General features: G+C 38.4%; 1 protein-coding gene across 1 annotated transcript; it reads right to left on the reverse strand.

The window, feature by feature from the left end:
• Positions 1-1,063: 1,063 nt before the first annotated feature.
• Positions 1,064-10,086, reverse strand: LOC100024963 (interferon-induced protein with tetratricopeptide repeats 5). Its single transcript, XM_056802757.1, has 2 exons — positions 9,397-10,086; positions 1,064-3,358 (listed from the first exon to the last, which is right to left on the reverse strand). The coding sequence occupies exons 1-2, from the start codon at positions 9,399-9,401 to the stop codon at positions 1,921-1,923; spliced, it is 1,443 nt and encodes a 480-aa protein (XP_056658735.1). The 5' UTR covers positions 9,402-10,086; the 3' UTR covers positions 1,064-1,920.
• Between the last annotated feature and the right edge of the window lie 9,828 nt (positions 10,087-19,914).

Below are 19,914 nucleotides of genomic sequence, written 5' to 3' on the forward strand. Positions count from 1 at the left end.
ATTAGATTATATTGTAAATTGGTGCTGAGTTTTTTGGCTGCCTTGATGCCTCTTATTGACCAATAAGTCAAGTGCCAGGTGATTAAAGAAGTTTTTAAGTTCATTTGTTTTTCATTTTTAAGCTCCCTGTGCACTGTGTCTGGCACAGAATGGACATTTAATAAGTGTGGATTTATTGATGAGTTAGCATCTAAGTATCCACACAGTGGTCTTCTAGCAACTCTGTTGATCCATTGCTCCATAGCACAATTTATCTGCTATGGGTTCATGGACATTGCTGAGTTGAGGATCAGGGGGTCTATGAGAGGAGCTGCTGCCAGTAAAAGCCTAAAAATAGGCCTGGGGTTCTGCCTGAAAAGAGTTTTGGGTTTTAGGTTCTGATCAGGAGAGGAGCCTTCATGGGAGCATGATGTGACCAAGGTGAGCTAGTCAATAGATTTAGGATGAGATATTCTAGATTCTCCATGTACCTGCTGTTTCCTCCCATAGTATGTAAAGTCTTTGAAGGAAGAGATTGTTTTCATTTTTTCTTTTTCTATTCTGAGCACTGAGCACAGTTCCAGACATGCTGTAGTCCTTAATTGCTTATTGAAGGCATAACTGAGCTTTCCTCTGAATCATACCCACAATGATAACATCACAGATTTAACAACACAGTCTAAACATGATGAGGTTATCAACTTTGATCTGGTCAATTTTTCTATTCTATTCTTAGGCTAAGAACAAGATTCTTTCAGAATGTCTGTACCTGTATTCATACCACTGTTTCCTCAGTTTTTAGCGCCAACAGACAAGTCTGTTACAGTTTGGCTCCAACACGATTGGCGAGATCTTTTCTTATTCTGGTGTGCACTAGCTTTCCAAGCCCAAGCTTCACTGTTATGTTTCTCAATGCAATGATATTCATACCGTTCATGTGTCAAGAAGGTGATTGCTTCAAAGTGAGAGATATGTAGATTTCGGACAGCTTTGTAAAATCAGAAAGAACAGATTTAGTTTCTTTTTGGTTTATTTTCATAAGTAAACAAAATAGAATGACAAGAACAGATGGACTCTGGTAGGATTTTGTGTTGGCAAGGCAGTTTTATTTACACAAGAAATATGCAAGGCACAGATTGCAGAATTAAGCAGCATTTTTTCATCCCACAGATCTTGTCATTATAAGTGATAAGGAGCAAGGTAGTCAGGCACAGGACAAGAGAACTGGGCTGGGGGTTAACAGGTTCCTGGCTCTGTCACTATCTTGCTCAGCCAATCACTTGATTTCTCTGAGTCTCAATTTCCTCCCTTATGAAAAAAGCATTTTGTATTAGGGAACTTCTAAAGTTCCACAGTCTATTCTATTCAAATCTATAATTACAAGAATTACTTTTTCCAAATGCATGCTGAAAGAAACTAAAAAGAAATCGTTAAACTACTGTCTAAACTACATGCATGTTAGTCTTTTTGTATGTTCATACTGTAGAAACATATGCTCCTAATAGAGGATAATCACAAATATCACTTTCTTTTTTTTTTTAAACCCTTCCTTTTGTCTTAGCGTCAGTTCTAGGACAGAAGAGCAGCAAGGGCTAGGTAACTAGGGTTAAATGACTTATCCAGTCACATAGCTAGGAAGTGACTAAGGTCATATTTGAACCCAGGTCCTCAAACTTCAGGCCTGGTGTTCCATACACTGTGCTACCATTGCTACCCCAAGAAATATCACATTCTTCTGTGAACCTAAAAATTTTTTTTAGCGTTCATGCTACAAACTGGAGGATTCAGACAATGCCTCAGCTCAAATAGGGGATGTATCGAGTCACCAGCTCCCCATTTAATGCGAAGGCTTTTGTCCTGACACTTCCTAGGCTTGCCTGGTTTTTTCATTTCATCTTGGGAACAAAGCTCCTAAATGTTCTTCAGCACCAACTGGGAAGCTCAAAAGGAAAGCCGCAGCTCAAACAGGGCACTGATGAAGTCCCCGTTCTCAGGATCCAGCTTCAGGGCTCTCTCGTAGCACTCGATGGCTTGTCTCTTTTGTCCCTTGAGCTTGTGAATGAAGCCCAGGGCGCCCAGGCTCTTTACATCCACGGCATTCTCGTAAAGGCGCCGCGTGGCCAGTCTCTGCAGAGCACTTATCAGTTTGGAGGTAATAGAAGACTCTACTTTTATCTTGACGCCTTCCAAGTAATGATAGATTGCGACATCCTCTGATTTCCGGTGAGTCTCCTGAAAGCGACCGTAATGGAAATGGACCTGTTGCTTGTTTTCGTCTGTCACGTGCTGCAGGTGAAACGCTTTTTGAAATACATCTTCTGCCTTCTCATACTGACCAGCCTCGGCATACATGTTGGCGAGGTCTGTATAGGCAAACACAAACATGGAATTCTGTTCCATGGCTGCTCGAAAATGAAAGATGGCTGACTGAATCAGCTCCCGCTTCTCTTTCTCTTTTTCCCGGGGTCGTTTCTTGGTGGACTGTTTCACCAGGATCATCAGGACTTTGTAGCAAACGCCTATCTGGTGATGTAAGAACGCAGAAGTGGGTGTAGCCTGTAAGGCGATTTTTAACAGCTGCAGGGCTTTGCTGGGGGAGTTTTGTCTCCGATAAAATTTGGCAGCATAGCGAAGGACATATGGCTGAGAGGACATCTTCTCTAAGGCCTCCCTGATGTAGCGTTCTCCTTCTGCTTCCTGTTTTAGGTCTTGAAGCTTCAGGGCAAGAAGGGCCATGACAAATGTGTTGTCCGGGTTGAGTTCAACCGCTCGTCGGAGAGGGTCAAGAGATGACACCCTTTGACACGAATATTCCTTATCGTCTAGACGATAGGCTGCGATGGCAAAGCCAGAATTAAACTCGGGGTTGTCAGGTTCTATCTTCAGGGCCTTCTCAAAACATGCCTTGGCCCTTTCATAATACTTCCTGCCACACTTTAGCAGAGCCCACCCTTCCTCACAATAAACTTCCGGGCACTCGATCTTATAGCGGGATGAATTGGGCAGTTTCCGGTAACCTTTCTGCACCTTGTCTGCATAATACTGGGCTTTGGGAAATCTTTCCATGTAATAGTAGACCCAGGCAAAATTTCCCCAGGTCACAAGGCTTCTTATTTCTATTTGGTCAGCATGTTCCACCTGAATTCTCTCTTCTGCGTGTCTTAGGCATTTCAGGGCCTCTTCATTTTGACCTTTTAGATGTTTGACATAGGCCAGGAGGTTATAAAGGGTGACTTTGGATTTCATATCAAGGAATTCAATCTGGTCAATTATTGTATCTTCCAGATTAAGTAGATCAATGTCTTCCTTCAGCAAGTTCCATGTAAAGTGGCATTTCAGCTGCCTCAGAATAATTTTCAAGGAATTCCTAGGCATTTGACTACAAAACAAAAAAAATCAGTTTCAGTTTAGAAGAGCAAATGGAAATGACAAGGGTTGAATAAATATCCCAATAGTAAAATGTCATATGTACACTATCATGATTTTCCTTGTCCTGCATATAACACTTTTCCCTCCTCTTGGGATCCTGAACTGGTAACTAATAGAGTAGCTTACTGGAGTAATAGACAAAACAATAAACAGGAATCCCACCCACACAAGGTCTGTGATCTAAGCCAGATCTTTTTGCCTGGATCTAAGTTTCTTTGTCTACAATAAAATGATTCATAATAGTTCCTACCTCACAGGGCTATTGTGAGACTCCAAAAGGCTACTGTAAGCAGAGTGCTTTGCAAATCTTAAAACTCAATCTAGATACTATTAACTATTATTTCACCCAATTTCAGCTCATCTATATAAAAACTGTGCTGCTTTGCAAGCTACTAATTAGTGATTTGGGTCTTTGGTAGAAAAGCTATTTAGAATTTTACTACAGAAATGATATAAAAAGCACTAACAAGTAATTTACTAGAAGAAAGTCCATAATCATCTGTCTTTTAAAGAAGGTTCTCTGGGTTCCTTGGGATGGGAGAAAATACATAATTATTCATTTACACAAGACATGGGGACTAATGAGCAAGCAATGTGGATTAATTTGTTTTTTATCACATGGAAAAAGCTTGTTGATTCTGGAATTAAAGGACAAGGATTTGAATTTCAGCCTTGCCACTTCCTGAGTAACCCTGGGGAAGTTACTTAGTCAATCTGGACCCCAATTTTTACATCTTGCCATTTACTGTGTGACTATGGGCAAGATATTGAACCAGCAAGCCATTTTCCTCATGTTAAAAAGAAGGGAATTATACTTGTATAATAGAATCTGCTCCCTAGAACTCTAAATCCCATCATGCCACTTTCATTCTCATGTTATGTCCTTACCTTTTGTAGATAAAGTTTGTGTGTGACCCTGCCCCTCGCTCTCTTTTCCCACTAATGCATCTGGGAAAACTTTACTCAAGTTTTTACTTTCGTTCTCTTTATTTCTTTTACTTCAAGTGATTATTAATAAATCTTATAAAATATAATACTTGATATTAATTTTAATCTTGCATGCTATATGGCTTCTCAATGCATTTTATTTCTATATTCCAGATCCTATATAATTATGATTCCAATAGTCCAAGAACCTGACTCTTCTCCCCAACGATTTAACTTTATGAAGTTTAAGTTGAAATCTGAAGGTATGGAAAAAGGTAAGAGCTGTAATCAAATAAAATTTGTAACATAATCAATGACACATTTATTGGTGTACATTGCTGTTGAGTGACATGGTAATTCACACAAATGTTAAACTCTTCAAGTACATGAGTACAATGGCCACGGCGTTTATTCAGTCAAACCAAGTATTTCTGGGGTCAGTTAAAGGAGGAGAATGGTACCTAGAAAAGGAGCCTAAGGGACTGGGCATGTTAGTTCTTCCTGGACTTCAACTGTTCACAAAATAATATGAGGGAGATCTCTATGACCATGATATTTAAAGGTCCTTCTAAAGATTCTGTGATATGCAATCTAGAGAGTCTTAAGACTATTTCTCTAGCAGGTTATGCCAATAGCCCAAACAGTTTAAGAACTCCTGAATGACAGGTGTATGTGTCCTTAGTTGTCAGGAACAAGGACAGGGTGGCCTCTGTGCTCTCAAAGCCATTTAGCTTAAAGCAGAGTTGTACCTGTTGAATGTAGGGGTGAGGAGGAGACCAGGCACGTGACCATAATTAGTGGTGGTTTTCTTATACATAGATAGGATAAGTCAAGTGGAAATTTAAGAGAAAATGGAAGATCCTACATCCCAAACTTTTAAATGTGTGTGCATACACATACATAACACATATTTATTATATAATATGTATATATATATATGTGTGTGTATATATATACATGTGTGTATATATATATAAATATATCCTATACTAGACCTGAAGTTTTTAAAAAATCCTTACCTTCTGTCTTATCAATTCCAAGACAGAAGAGTGGTAATGGCTAGACAATTGAAGTTAAGTGACTTGCCCAGGATCACAAAGCTAGGAAGTGTCTGAAGTCAAATTTGAACCTAGGACTTCCTATGTCCAGGCCTGGCTTTCTATCCACTGAGTCACCTATCTGCCCATCTGAACTTATGCCAATTAAAAATTCATGTGGGTTAACAAACTTAACCCTCTTAGAGGAGTGGAGTGGAGATAGTTGATGCCATTCACACAGGCAGAGTTGAGCAATTCATTGTCTTTATTTACCATTTTTTTAACAGGTGGAATTGGGTTCAAAAGGTAGACATGAAGGCTAGTCTGATTTAACTGAAAGAGGAATGAGAGAGCAAGCAAGAGGCCTAGATTCTATTTCTAATCTAATATTTATTAAATTTATAGCCTTGGTAAAAGTACGAGGCCTCTCTTGCTCTACTTTTTGCCATCTGTAAATTGGGAATTAGTGAATTTTATAGGTGAAATGGACCACAGATTGAGGTCTGGATTTGTGCATGAATTGAATTTAAGTGAGATAGAGTTGCACTAAGTCTTCAGCCTCCCTCTCCCTTCCAGAGTCATCAAAGTTCAGTGGCAAGACAAAAGTCAAGAAAACTGGTGATGGTCTGGGATGGAGTAGGTGACCCTAAGCATCTTTAATATTTGACCAAACTCTAAGCCCTCCAGAGAGACTGCTTCGGCCACCTTCGTGGATCTTGGAACGAATTGTTTTCATCTGTTTATTCCATCTAGGAAGTTCCACATGTTTTAGGTAGACACTCCCACTAAATCACCAATTGGTTTGTGGCCCATCGATTATCCTCAATCTGGTTTAGCTCATCTGCTAAGATGGTTCAACAGGGTTTGGCCCTACTGTGTGGCTTCTTGGAGTCACAACACTGAAAATAGATGAGTAATCCTTAAAAATCCCTCACACTAGAAGGGCAGTAGATAACAGGCTCAGTTTAAAATCAGGAAGATTCATCTTCATAAGTTCAGTTCTGGCCTCAGACATTTAGATAGCCATCATATGGCTCTAGGCAAGTTACTTTAATTCTGTTTGCCTCAATTCCTCATATATAAAAATGAGCTGGGAGAATGAAATGGTAAACCACTCTAGTATCTTTGCCAAGAAAATCCCAAATGGGGTCACAAAGGAATGGACACAACTGAACAATGACAGTATTCCATTGTAAGCTCCTTGAGGGCATGAAGTGATTGCCTGTTTCCTAAGGATCAAATGAAGGAAATAAGCATTTAACTGTCTACCATGTGCCAGATACTGTGCTCTTTACAAATATCTCATCTGATCCTCAAAACAACCTTAGGAGGGAGATGCCATTATTAGCTCTATCTTCCAGGTGAGAAACCTGGATAAATGGAGATTAAGTGACTTGGTCAAGTCATACAACTAGCATTTAAGACTGAATTTGAACTCAAGTTTTCCTGCCTACGGGCCTAGCATTCAATCCACTTCACCATGCAGGGAGACATTATTATTCAGGGGGAATGGCTACTAAGTCCTTTAAACTCTTTGCACCTCCATTTTCTCTTTTATCAAATGAAGAGACTAGGCTAGAAAATCTCTACTGCCCTTTCTAGTTCAATAGTTCTTTTCCCCTTGATCTGTTCAGTGTCAAAGGAGGAGTCTTGAAGGGTCTGCCTGTACAGGGAGAATTGAGAAAATCATTACTATTCCTTTAGCCTGCAAGTTTATAGACTGACTATCTAAATGTGCCTAGTGATTCTTAGCAGCCACTGCTTTGAGCTAACTGAGATAATAAATGTGTGTTGATTGACTGATGGGCTCTACTGTTTTCAGGTTTATTTGATCAAAGGCTCTCAGCAATATTGCAGCATTAAGGAATATCTGATGCCTCCATTCCCCAAGTATGGAAGGAACTTGTATGTCTGTGTGCCTCATTACTATTGATGTCACTCAAAATTCATACACAAGATTGGCTTACTTCTCTTCTATTAATCTGCAAAGAGGCTGGCCCTGAGATTGGGAAAGGATCATTTTGGTGTGTATGGGTATCTTGGGGAAAGACAGAATTTAGATTCATAGAATCACAGATCTAGATTTGGAAAGGACCTTAGAAGTCCTTCAGGTAGGGACTGTCTTTTGCTTCTTTTCACATTTCCAGCATGGCATAGTGCCTGGCATATAGTAGGTATTTAATAAATGTTTGTTTTGTTGCATTATATTTTGCAGATCAGGCACCTGAGAAGCAGAAAGATTAGGGGACTTGCACTAAGGTCACATAGGAGTTGGTAAAGCTGAAGTTTGAATCCAAGCTCTCTTATTTTCACTCTGTACTATATCGTGCTCCTCCCATTTGTGTTGTCACATTGCATGCTTAGTGTAAATTAGGAACAAAGCTCTCATTCAGGGCACAGAGTTCAGATTTATTTCCTCTGTACCCATGTTTTGGGTAGTCAGGGGGCACCCTAGTGTCAGTGGGACTGTGAGGGTAGGGGTGCCAGGACATGGGTAAACGGCAGGGATCCAGCAAAGGGTGAGAGGAGCATACCAATGATAAAGTTTACTTGGGAGTTTTGTCTGGAATGGGGCTGCTCCTTCCAATTTAGGAGAAAGTGAGAGGGTTAACCATTAAGTCATTCAGTGGTGACCCAGAAAAAGCCTTGAAATAATGGGATTAAAGTCAACAAGTAGGAGGGCACCCCTAAATTCCATTCACTAAGATAAACTTTTCTGTGACCATGGAGACTGCTGGAAACTTTCCTCATTCTCAGGCAGTGGCAGAAACCTGTATTTAGACTCTGAGTAGGAGACAAAGGGGTGGAGGGAGAAAAGAGAAGGGGAAGAAGGCAGAAGGAGGAAAAGGGGAATAGGAGATGGTGGGGAGCAAAAATGCACCTTCATTTCCAAAGGAGCAGGGCTTGGTCTCCCTGAGAGCAAACAGACAGTGTGGAACTTGGCTCCACACTGCCTACGTGGGCAGGATTTCAACCTCTTTCCTCGCAATCGCCTGATACAGGGAGGGGGCCCCCACCTCAGCAGCCACACATAACCAGAACGGTGGTGGGCTGTTGTTACACCTCCTTCCAACCTCAGCCCGAACAGAGAGAAATATTTTATGATGGTGAAAAGATGGCTGTCTCTAATCTCAAAAGAGAGAGCAAGATTGCTCCTCCCCACTCCCTCTCCAGCCTCACACACACACCCTTTTGTGAACCCCAGGGCTGCCTTCTTTCGGCCGGGGAAGGCAGAACCAGAGCAACCCAGAGAATCTGTTCAGAGTCCTATGCAAACAGTCTGGAGAGCAGGGATTGTGGGAGCAAGGGGGCCGAGCCTGGGAAGGTGGGCTGCGGCCAGAGGCTTCAGTTCCTGCCCATCCCGAGGTGTCAGCTCTTTGTCTATGGAAGGAGGAGCTGGGCTGGAAGGCTGTCTGGCCCAAGGCTACTTGCTCATACACTCTCGGCTGCACCCCAATTACTACAAAAGTTGGGAAAAGTGAGGCATTTCTTTTGCTACTAAAACTCAAAACAGCGCCGACCTTTGGGAAAGAGTTGCTTTGTTTTGTTTTGTTTTTAATACAAAAATGTTACCCACTCTTCTCCGAAATTTGAAAAACACACACACCAAAAACTTTATTTCAGGAGCATCCAAGTTCCCCAAAGTCCCATGGTAAGGTTTCTGCATCTCTCGGGGGAGGAGTTCCATTTCTGGCTCTGGTTCCCCAGGCTTTTTGATGAACTTGGTCCCTTCTCGCCTCTCACCCTTCCCCCGGGGATGGTGAGGACAGCTGGACAGCCTCGATCCCGCAGAGAGGATCCCTGAGAGATTCCTGTCCCACGGATGAGAAACAGCAGCCATTCGTGATCCTGCCTGGCATTATCCCTGGGTGCTGGCTAGCTAAAGAGAGCCATGGCCCGTGCCTGCATTGAGATTTTTCCTTGCTTAAACACCTGAATATAAGGAAATCTTCATTTGGAAAAGTTGCCAAGGGACTAAAGAGGATCACAAGAGAGAAGGAGGCTGAGAAAGGCGTATATTTACCTCATGTTGGCTGGGAGCTGGTCTGTAGCTGCAGAATGAGTGTGGCCCCAGGATCCCTTCTCCGCCCTTCGGGCTGCTGCGTCGCGCAGTTTCTCAGCTACGAAAGTTACTGACTCAATTTTTGGGAGTTTTGTTGTTGTTGCTGTTCTGGCCTTAAAAAAAAAAATACTTCTTATTGTTTGTTTAAAGTTGAGCAACGTGGAAAAAAACGGAAACCGGAAAGTGAGACTGCTTCCCAAGTGAGCTGGATCCTGTTGGGGGGTGGGTGGAATCTGACGCGAGAGTGGCGAGCTCTGGGCAGAGGGCTGTCAGAGGCCCTGCCGCTGCTCAGAAGAAACAAGCTAACTTAAGGGAGCAAGTGTTCCATTGCAAGTTTCAGTGCGAGGCTATGGTTATCTCGCGAAATTTACAAGTGTCAGTTGAAGCTGGGGAAGAGTCGGAAAAGAGCTGAGGGGCCAACCGATATTTGCCTCAGCTAGTCCAAGATCCATCTTCCCTGTCTAAAGATGTTGCCATGGAGACATTTCCAGTGGATTTCGTGCTTGTCATGGTTTTTCTCAAGAGTGGGATTGAATTTGAATTGGCCCAGACTTAAATATCCCACCTCCTGTATCCTGTATTTATAAGACAGAGAGAGAGAGGGAGAGAGAGAGGGAGAGAGAGGGGGGGAGAGAGAGAGAGAGAGAGAGAGAGAGAGAGAGAGAGAGAGAGAGAGAGAGAGAGAGAGAGAGAGAGAGAGAGAGAGAGAGAGAGAGAGAGAGAGAGAGAGAGAGGCTTAAAGGGATGCACTTTAAAAAAAAGGTGTCATTGATATCTTGTTTTTACACCATCATCATTTGCATCTTGTACCCTGAGTGCCATTTCTCTCAACAAAGAATGGGGAATCAGAAGCTTTTCCCCCAAACTAACCAACATATAAACTAAATTGGAGTCAGTATATGCAGTATTCAGAACATGTGATCTTCCCATTTCTTCAAAGAAAGGACAAAGAAATAGTCTATCTTTTACTGGGACCAAGTTTAGGTATTATGATTACACAGCACTAATTAAAAAACAACAACTTGTATTTACATTATGGCTATTTGGTATGTTTTTTTCTCTGGTTCTGTGGATTTTAATTGTAACTCCCCTCCTCCCCTTCTGTCTTTTTGTTATTAAAAAAAGCAGGACAAGAGGCAAATCCATGGCTCAGTGGATTGAGAGCCAGGCCCAGGTCCAGGGTTCGAATATGACCTGAACTTTTCCTAACTATATGACCCTAGGCCAGCATTGGCAAAATTTTCCAAATTCGAGAGTCCAGAGGGCAAATCCAAGATGCCTTTGAACCCCTGAATTTCCAAGAGAGAGATGAGAGCTAGTGCTTGCTTTGGGCCACTGGACAGAAAATGTCCAGGAGAGTTGGGAAGACAGGGAAACAGAGCATCTCCCCAGTGTGGGCTCTGCATATGTGTCAGGTCTTTGCCAAAGCTGTCCCTAGGAAATCACTTAATCCCAATTGCCAAGTCTTTACCATTCTTCTACCACAGAACCAATATGATTCTAAAACAGATGGGAAGAAGTGAGAAAAAGTGTTTTATACTCATCTGTTCTGACAGCTGTGTCTTTAAGCCGAGTTAGCTGGTAAAAAGGACTGACTGAGTGAGGAGGAATTAGGGTGAAAAATCAAGAAAATTCAGGAAATGTATTGAGGGAATTCGATAAACCTTCGAGGTCTGCCAATTGTTGTAATGAAAATATCACCTTTGAAGGTTGTTATAATATTAAAACTATGGCCACCAAGGAATTTACTTATGAAATTCCTAAAATGAAACACTCAAGTCAGTATGGAATTTATGGTGGTTTAATCACAATGGGAGTAAGAAAAGAGAGAGGGAGAGGAGAGAGGAGAAAAGGGAAAGGGGTTACTCAACCTCTGGCCAGAGGGAGATTAGGCCCAAAGGGCCAAGGTAGAGAAGGAATCAGTCCTTGACTCATGTGACCGATCTTAGGGGAAGCTGTCTGTGGGCCTCCACCCTGCTCAAGCTCCTAGCACGAACTCGAACTCGTGTCTAGCCCTGTCCATAGGAAGTCAGCGAATTCCAGGGGCAGCTTTCTAGGTCACTTCCTGTGCCTCACAAGTGCCAATAGTGGCTCAAGCTTGGCTTAGGACAGCCCATGTGGGCAGTTAGTTATTTCTGATTTGCCATTGACTAGCACATGCCACTGTAGTGTGGGTGTGCATAATCCTGGGTGCTAGACCAAGCAAGATGGAGATTTTAAAATTCACACCTCTTTCTACAACTATTAGCTAAATCACTATGAATTTCCCATCCTCCAATTATGGGGATCTCATAGGATTTTATACTAGAACCTCTCTTTTCTTTGTGATTTCATCTGTTACTATGATTTTAGTTATTATCTCTGATAATAGTACTCCCACATCTTTAGGTCAGGTCATAGTATATCTTCTGAATTCCAGTTATACATCACCAGCTACGTTTTAGATATCCTCTCTTTCATTTGTTAGCATCTCCAAAAGAGAACCCACTTTTTTTCATCCTCTGGTTTACTACTACTCCAAACTTCCAAGTTTCTGTTGAGAATATCACAATTCTTTTGAGCTTTCCAGTCTATTCTCAACTCTTCATTTTTTCTTCTCCTCTAAATACAATGATTTGCCAATGCTTATTGATTTTATCTTCACAATAGTTTTTTTTTTTGTATCCATGTTTTTCTCTTTGTCCACATGGCCACCACTGTACTTTAGGCTCTAATTTCCTTTGGCCTAGGCTATCTCTTTATGTCTTCTTAAATAGAATCTAAGCTTATTTTCCACATTATAGCCAGAATAACCTTTTTGAGATACATATCTCTTCCCTTAAAAATTTTTTTTTTACTTTATATTGCCTTTGCAATGTAATACACACTACTCAGGCTACACCTTTCACCGCATTTCAGATTTTTTTTTTGTAACCTCTATATTCTAATCAAACTTGCTTCCTAGCTGTTTTCCAAACTTAACATTCCATCTTCTGTTTTGAAATGCCTTTCTACCTCTTAGAATCCTTAGTTTCCTTCAAACTCAGCTTAGTTGTCATCTCCTGTGTGAAGTTTTTTTCAAGCTCTCAACCTCTTCCAAAGATCTATCCCTTATTTCTTTGTGTATATGTTCTATATCTTCAGTAGAATGTCAGCTTATTGATGATATAGAATGCTTTGTTTTTTACTGACTTGAACTGAATTGTTGAATTGATATGCATATCTACCACATAAAGTTAGTCTGTGTAATTAGGGTTTGCTCCGCAGAACTCTAAATCTCAGCTTCCCACGTTCCCTCTCACCTTACATATTAATGTAGGGAGGATATAAGTTTTGTGTAGCTCCATCCCCCGGTCTTTTTTCCCTAATGATTTCCCCTGATGATTATACCTATATGTAAATAAAATAAAATTTCAAAAAAATAAAATGTCTAGGAGATTTACTAAAATACCAGGGTCCCAAATACTCAGCCAAACATCATGACTACTATAGAGTTATCATGGGCAAAAATTACAGAGGAATTTATATAGTGATGGCTCAGAGTTTTTCAAAAACACTGTTGTGCTTTACTCTTGTGAGATTGTTGACTGGGATTTTTAGGTGATAGGTAGAGGTGCTGACTGAGAGCATTATAAAATGGGAAGATCTTAGAGTCATGAATATCTGAATTCTTTGTAGTTCCAGCTTCATCACTGTGTGTGATCTCAACTGGCTTCAATTTTCTCTCATCTGTAAAATGGAGATGAAAATATTTGCATACTATCTACTTTAGAGGCTTTTTTGTTTTTGTTTTTTTCTTGTCCAGTGCCTTGTTTGGTGTGGAATTGCATTTATGGAGATTCCCTCCATTAATTCAGCTTAGCACTTGCTCTGCAGACTTATTATGTTAGAGTACTAGCTCCAGAAGATGAGAAAAATTTCTTCCAGTGGCCAAGATGGCAGCCAAAGGGAGTACTGTAGAGAGCTTAGAACTTGGTAATATCCCAAAGAACTTAAGGTAACCCACTGCATCCCAAGTCATCATCAGTCATCTTAACTTTTGTCTTGCCACTGAAATTTGATGACTCTGGAAGAGAGAGTTACACTTGGTAACTTTGTGCAATACTATCTCTCTAAAATCCAATTCACATGCAAGTCAAAATACCATCATGATGATATCACTGAGTCCTTTTCAAAAAATGAAAGACCAGCACCAATGAACAACAATATTGTCTTAGAGGACTGCCTGGAACACTAGGGGGTTCAATGACATGCCCAGAATTAAGTATTCCATATCAACCAAAGACAAGACTTGAACCTAGGTCTTCTTGACTCCAAGGCTATTTCTTTATCTGCTTCAGTTAACTATGTCTCCTAGAATTATTGTGAGCATCAAAGGATGTGCTAAAGAGCTTAGGAACAAGCTCTTCAATATCAAAGACATTTGAGCTGTTACTATTATGATGCTAATAGTCCTGTGTTCTCACTTGTGTTAATTTTGAGAGCTTAATATATGGTCTTCTGCTTTGGAATTGTCCAAGTGCAAAGATATGGATTTTCATGAAGAAATTAATGATTATGAGGCTTGGCTCTATTCCTTTAATGCACTAGGTAAGGTACTAACTCTTCCAGTGAATCATATTCACTTCTTGGTTTCTCTGATATATTCTTTTTTTAAAAAAAATAGGTTATTTTCCCCTGATAACATGTAGATAGATGGTAAGCAATTTGATCTAGGTTATATATGTGTGATCACACCAACCATTTTCCCATCTTGGTTATTTTGTAAAAAAAAAAAAAAGAGTTATAGAGAACACCCATCAAAGCACCCACACACATACACAAATAAAATGGAAAATAACATGTTTAAATTTGTATTCAGATTATATCAATTCTTTCTCTGGAAGTAGATCACATTTTTCATCATGTCCTTCAAAATTGTCTTGGCTCATTGTATTGCAGAGAATATGTCTTTCACTGCTGATCATCCTACAATATTGCTGTTACTGTGTTCAACATTCTCTTGGTTCTGCTCACTTCACTGTGTATCAGTACATGTAATTCTTTCCAGGTTTTTCTGAAATGATCCTGCTTATCATTATAATACCATTGTATTATAATTATAATTATTATATTATAATGGTATACCATAACTTGTTCAGCCATTCTCTAATTGATGGACATCCCCTCAAAACTTTCCCATCATGAAAAAGAGTTGCTATAATTATTGTTGTATTAATTAGTCCTTTTCTTTTTTCAGATCTCTTTGAGATACAGATTAGTAGTCATATTACTGGATCAAAGACTATGCAGAGATTTAGAGCTCTTTGGGCATAATTCCAAATTGTTCTCCAGAATAGTTGGTTCCTAGTTAAATTCTGAGACATTTACCTCATGTAAGATCAGGATCAGGATCAGGAAGGCTGAAGTTCATATCTTACCTTGGCTATGTTTTAGCCATAGAACCCTGGGTGACTTAATTTCTCTAAGCTTAAATTTTCTCATCTGTAAAATGGAAATAATAACAGTGCCTACCTCAGATGAAATAATGTATGTAATATGCTTTGAAAACTTTAATGGGAGGTATAACTATTAGCTAGAGGAGAGAGTGTCATGGCACATCTCTGAAACTGGCACCTAGGTCTGTTTTACTCATTGTGGGATATAGCTTTCTTGCCGCCTTCCACTTCACAAAAACTAGATAATACCTGCCCCAAATTCATACTGCTCTTTGGAAGGGTTAGGGAAGGAGATGGAGAGAATTTCTGTCACTAACCAGCCTCAAGGAACTGTTAGTAGTTCAATATCCAGGTTATGGCTCCTGCCTGTCCTCATAGAGTGCAAAGCATTTATATAGATTGACCTGGGATTTAGATTTAGTATAAGAAAATCAAATAGAATGTTGGGGAATAATGTAAAAAAAGATATTCAGTCTCTTTTTCTTATATCCTGCATAGCAACTAAATGAAAGGATAAGCCCTATTTTTAAATAGAATTCTGTAACCTCTTAGGTTTCACATTTCTGGAAAAAATTGGCCACCATCCCACAACCCCTCCTTAGTCTACACAGCTGTGATAAGCTCCAGGGACAGCTGTCTTCACTGTTGCCTAGCAACAGAAGACCTAATTTTTTTAGCCTGGGGCAGTGGAGGAATCCAGAGGATCCAGACTAGAGGGAGGGAGGCAGTCCAGACACAGAAATAGACAGATCCCTAAAAAAATTTTTTTTGATCCTGGCTTAGCAACATATTTGATTTACTTAAGCAGAAACAAAACAAAACAAAACCCATTTAAAATCATGTAACCAGCAGTGACAATTTAAACTAACTGTTTAAAATCCCCCACAAAATACAGTTCCTTTTGAAAAATACTTTTTATAGTTCATTTTGTGCAGTTATAAACATTGCTCTGTTCAATGCTTAGGTTTTTGTAACTTCTCAGGTTGCATTTCCACTAACATTTTAATGATGAGGTGACTTGACTCTTTCTTTTTATGGGGATGAGGGAAGGAGGGGCTTTGCCAACAATGCATGGGTGTGCCATCTGCCCATAGACACTAATATTTTGTTTTTCTTTTTTGTTATCATTGATAATTTGATGGATGTAATTTAGAACCTCAGTGATGTTTTAGTTTACCTTTATCAAATTATTAGTGAATTGGAGAAATCTTTTCATACATCTATTGATAGCTTAGATTTATTTTTTTGAGAAATGCCTGTTCATATATTTGATAATTTTTTTTTTCCTGGTGAATGACTCTTGGTCTTATAGATTTGTATCTGTTCCCTAAATACTTAGACATCTGACCTTAATCAGAGAAATGTGGTACAAAATTTTTTTTCTTTCAGTCAATTATTTCCTTTCTAATTATAACAATTCTCCTGGTACAGAAGTCTTTCATGTTTAGATAATGCAAATGATCCATTTTATCATGTATGATGCTTTCTGTAATTTCTTTGGACATGAACTCTTCCCTTATTCACACTTATAAAAAGTATCTCTTCTCATGTTCCTCTAACTTGTTTATGAGGTGATCTTTTACATCTATGTCATGTATCCATTCTGAACTATCTGTGGTATATAGTGTGAAATGCTGGTAAATGGAACTACTACCAGACTTGAGTTTTTACCTTAGTAAGTGGGGAATTTGAGTTAGTTGAATACTATGCTAATATGCTCCTTTGATTCTGTATGCTATAATCTCTTCCAATGATCAACAGTTCTCTTTTTTGAACCAATGTCAAATAGTTTTAATAATTACAGCTTAATAGTATAATTGGAGTTTTGATAATGCCAGACCCTCTTCCTTTCCACTTTTTTTCATAATTTCCCTGGAGATTCTTAAGTTTTTGTTTTTCCAGAAAAATTTATTATTTATGTTACTTCTCTAAAAGGATTCCTTAGTAGTTTGATTAGTATTATAATTAATAAGTAAATTATCATAGAAATATCATTTTTAAAATATTGTCTCAGTCCAACCATGAGTAATTCGCATCTCTCCATATTTAAATCTATCCTTATATAAATAATGCTTTATTTTATTCCTATAGTTCTTACACATGACTTAGCAGGTGGACTCCCAAATATTTTTTACATTCTGTCCTTAAATTGAATGGAATATTTCCTAGTTCAGGGTTCTATTTGTCTCTCTTATTTACCTTTACATGCTTCTTTTGAATTTTGTATTTGAGCATCAAATTTTCTGTTTAAGTCTGGTCTTTTCTCCAGGAATACATGAAAATCTTCTATTTTATTAAACGACCATTTTTCCCCTGAAAGAATATAGTCAGTTTTGATGGATAGGTTATTCTGGGTTATAAACTCACTTCCCTTGCACTCTAGAATATCATATTCCAAGCCTTCTGAACCTTCAATGTGGAAACTACTAGAATCTGTGTAATCCTGATGTGTTCCATGATATTAGAACTGTTTCTTTCTGGCTTCTTGCAGTATTTTCTTCTTGGCCTGGGAACTCTTGAACTTGGCTATAACATTTCTGGGAGTTATCATTTGGGGATTTATTGCAGAAGGTGATCTGTGGATTCTTTCAATTTCTATTTTACCCTCTTGTTAAGAATATCGGGGTAGTTTTCTTTGATAATTTCTTGTAATATGATGTCTATACTTATTTTTAATTGTGACTTTCAGGTAGTCTAATATTTCTTAAATTACCTCTCCAGGATCTGTTTTCCAGGTCAGTTGTTTTTTCAATGATTTTCAGATTTTCTAAATTTTTTTTCCATTCTTTTGACTTTGTTTTTATTATTTCTTGATATCCCACAAAGGCATTGGCTTCCATTTGCCCAATTCTAATTTTTAAAAAGTAAATTTCTTCCATGATCTTTAGATCCTCTTTTTTCCATTTGAGCTGTTTGATTCTTCATGAAACTTTTTTCTTCATTGGGTTTTTTTTGCCTCTTTTTCCAGTAAGGCAATTCTGTTTTTTAGAAATTATTTTCTTTTTGCATTATTTTTATTTCTTTTTAAAATTTCTTCTCATTTTTCTTTGACCTATCTTTTTTGACGTTTGAATTTGTTTTTTTTTTCAGTTCTTCCAAAGCTTGAGACCAATTCTCATTTTTTTTTTGAAGTGTTGCAAGACGTTACTTGGATCTCACCATCCCTGTTGATTCTGTGCTTTGCTCTTTGTTGCAATAGAAATTTTTTAGGGTTAAATTTTTCTTTTGCAGTTTGCTCATTTTCCCAACTTTTTTTTTTTTTGCTTGTGGGATTTTACAGCTGCTGATTCAGTCTCCTCTGTTGATGGTTTGCAGATCTTAGCACTGAGAGCTATTTTGCCCTGGGGCTAATGTCTGCACCACCAGGAAAGCTTGAAAGGGGGCAAGTGCTATGGACTTCTGGGTCTCACTGTGGACTGCTTCCAGGGCCTGGAATTTCAAGGGGTGGGATTCTGGGATGGTTTATTGTTGGTGGTATAGACAGGGTCCCAGGATCCCAAAGTTGGTCTATGCCCAAGCTTGGAACCTAGCACAGTGACTGGGGGAATGATAGACCAACATTCTTCCATGTGCAGTTCTGATTCTGGTTCTTCCTTATTCTGTGAAAGTCCCATCAAAATTGACTCTCTCTGCCTACTTTCAAGTTGTGTTCAGTGGGAGAGCCCCTTCACTCTGTTTTGCCATTAATTTTTGACTTGTATCATTTTGAGGTTCTTTTAAAAGATTGGTTTTGAAGGACTGTCAGAGGGATTTCAGTTTTCACTGCTACTAAGCTACCATCTTGGCTCTGTCCTCCTAAGGGTTTCATTTGTAATATGCAGAAATGATGATTTTTGTGGATTTACTTTAAATTTTGCAAATTTGCTGCTTAGTAATTTTTAAATTAATTTTTAGTTGTGTCTCTATGTAGAACATCTATTTCATCAGCAAAACCAAAAAGATAATTTTGTTATTCATCAATGCTTATAAGCTCTTTTGATTATATTATTGCTATAGCTAGTATTTCTTTCACTATTTTGAGTAAAATAGTAATAATATACAGTCTTGTTTTTTCCTGATCTTCTTAGAAAGGTTAGCAATTGATTTTAGATTTACCATGTTAAGGAAATGTTCAATTACTTCTGTAATTTTAAATATATTTTTAAAAGCAAGAATTAATGTTATGTTTATCAAAAGGTTATTCAGTCTCTATTGAGATAATGTGGTTTTTATTATTGTGATATTAGATATGATATATTGTTTTATAGTTTTCTTAATACTGAACCAGTCATGCATTCCTGTTAAAAATGCAATTTCATTATACTGTAAATTTTTTTAACGTGTTACTTCACTATTATTATTTTTATGTTGATTTTCACTAAGATTATTGGTCTATACTTTTCTTTCTCTGTTTTATCCTTGGTTTATGGATCAACACCATCTTTTTGTTTTAGAAAGAATTTGTTAGAAAATGCTCCTTTCTTACTTTAGGCAAGAGTTTATGAAAGGAATTAATTATTATCTGAATGTTTAATAGAATTCAACTGTAATTCCAATTGGAACCCTTTTTCTTTGAAAATTCATAAATATTAACTTGTACATGAGTCTTATTAAATTTATATTTCTAATATTAGATTATTAAAATATTTTATTGAATATTATGTTAATCTCAGTGGTTTACATTGGTATGAAAATTTGTTCCTTTTGTTATAATAAGTTTTCTTGAATATAATTTAGAAAAAAATAATTTCTATTGATTTACTTTATTTCTCCTTCATTTGTTGTGTAGGATTTAATTTAATGTTCATTACTTCAAGTATTATATTTTATAAAGTTTATTATCTAACAAAATAGAACCATGTGACCAAGTTTTTCTATCTGCTCAAAAAGCCCACTCCACCAACACCTTGACAGGAAGAAAAGAGAGTAAGAGACAGAACTTTACAGAATTTATATCCTGTCTACGTTAGCACATAATACCAGGAAGAGGGTAGGGGTACTGGGAAATATAGGTTTTTTTAGGGTAACAGATTCTAATTACACAGTTGTATTTTCTCCTTTTTCATTTTTGATCCTGTCAATT

This window comes from Monodelphis domestica, chromosome 1 (assembly GCF_027887165.1).
Source record: "Monodelphis domestica isolate mMonDom1 chromosome 1, mMonDom1.pri, whole genome shotgun sequence".
Taxonomy (NCBI): Eukaryota; Metazoa; Chordata; class Mammalia; order Didelphimorphia; family Didelphidae; genus Monodelphis; species Monodelphis domestica.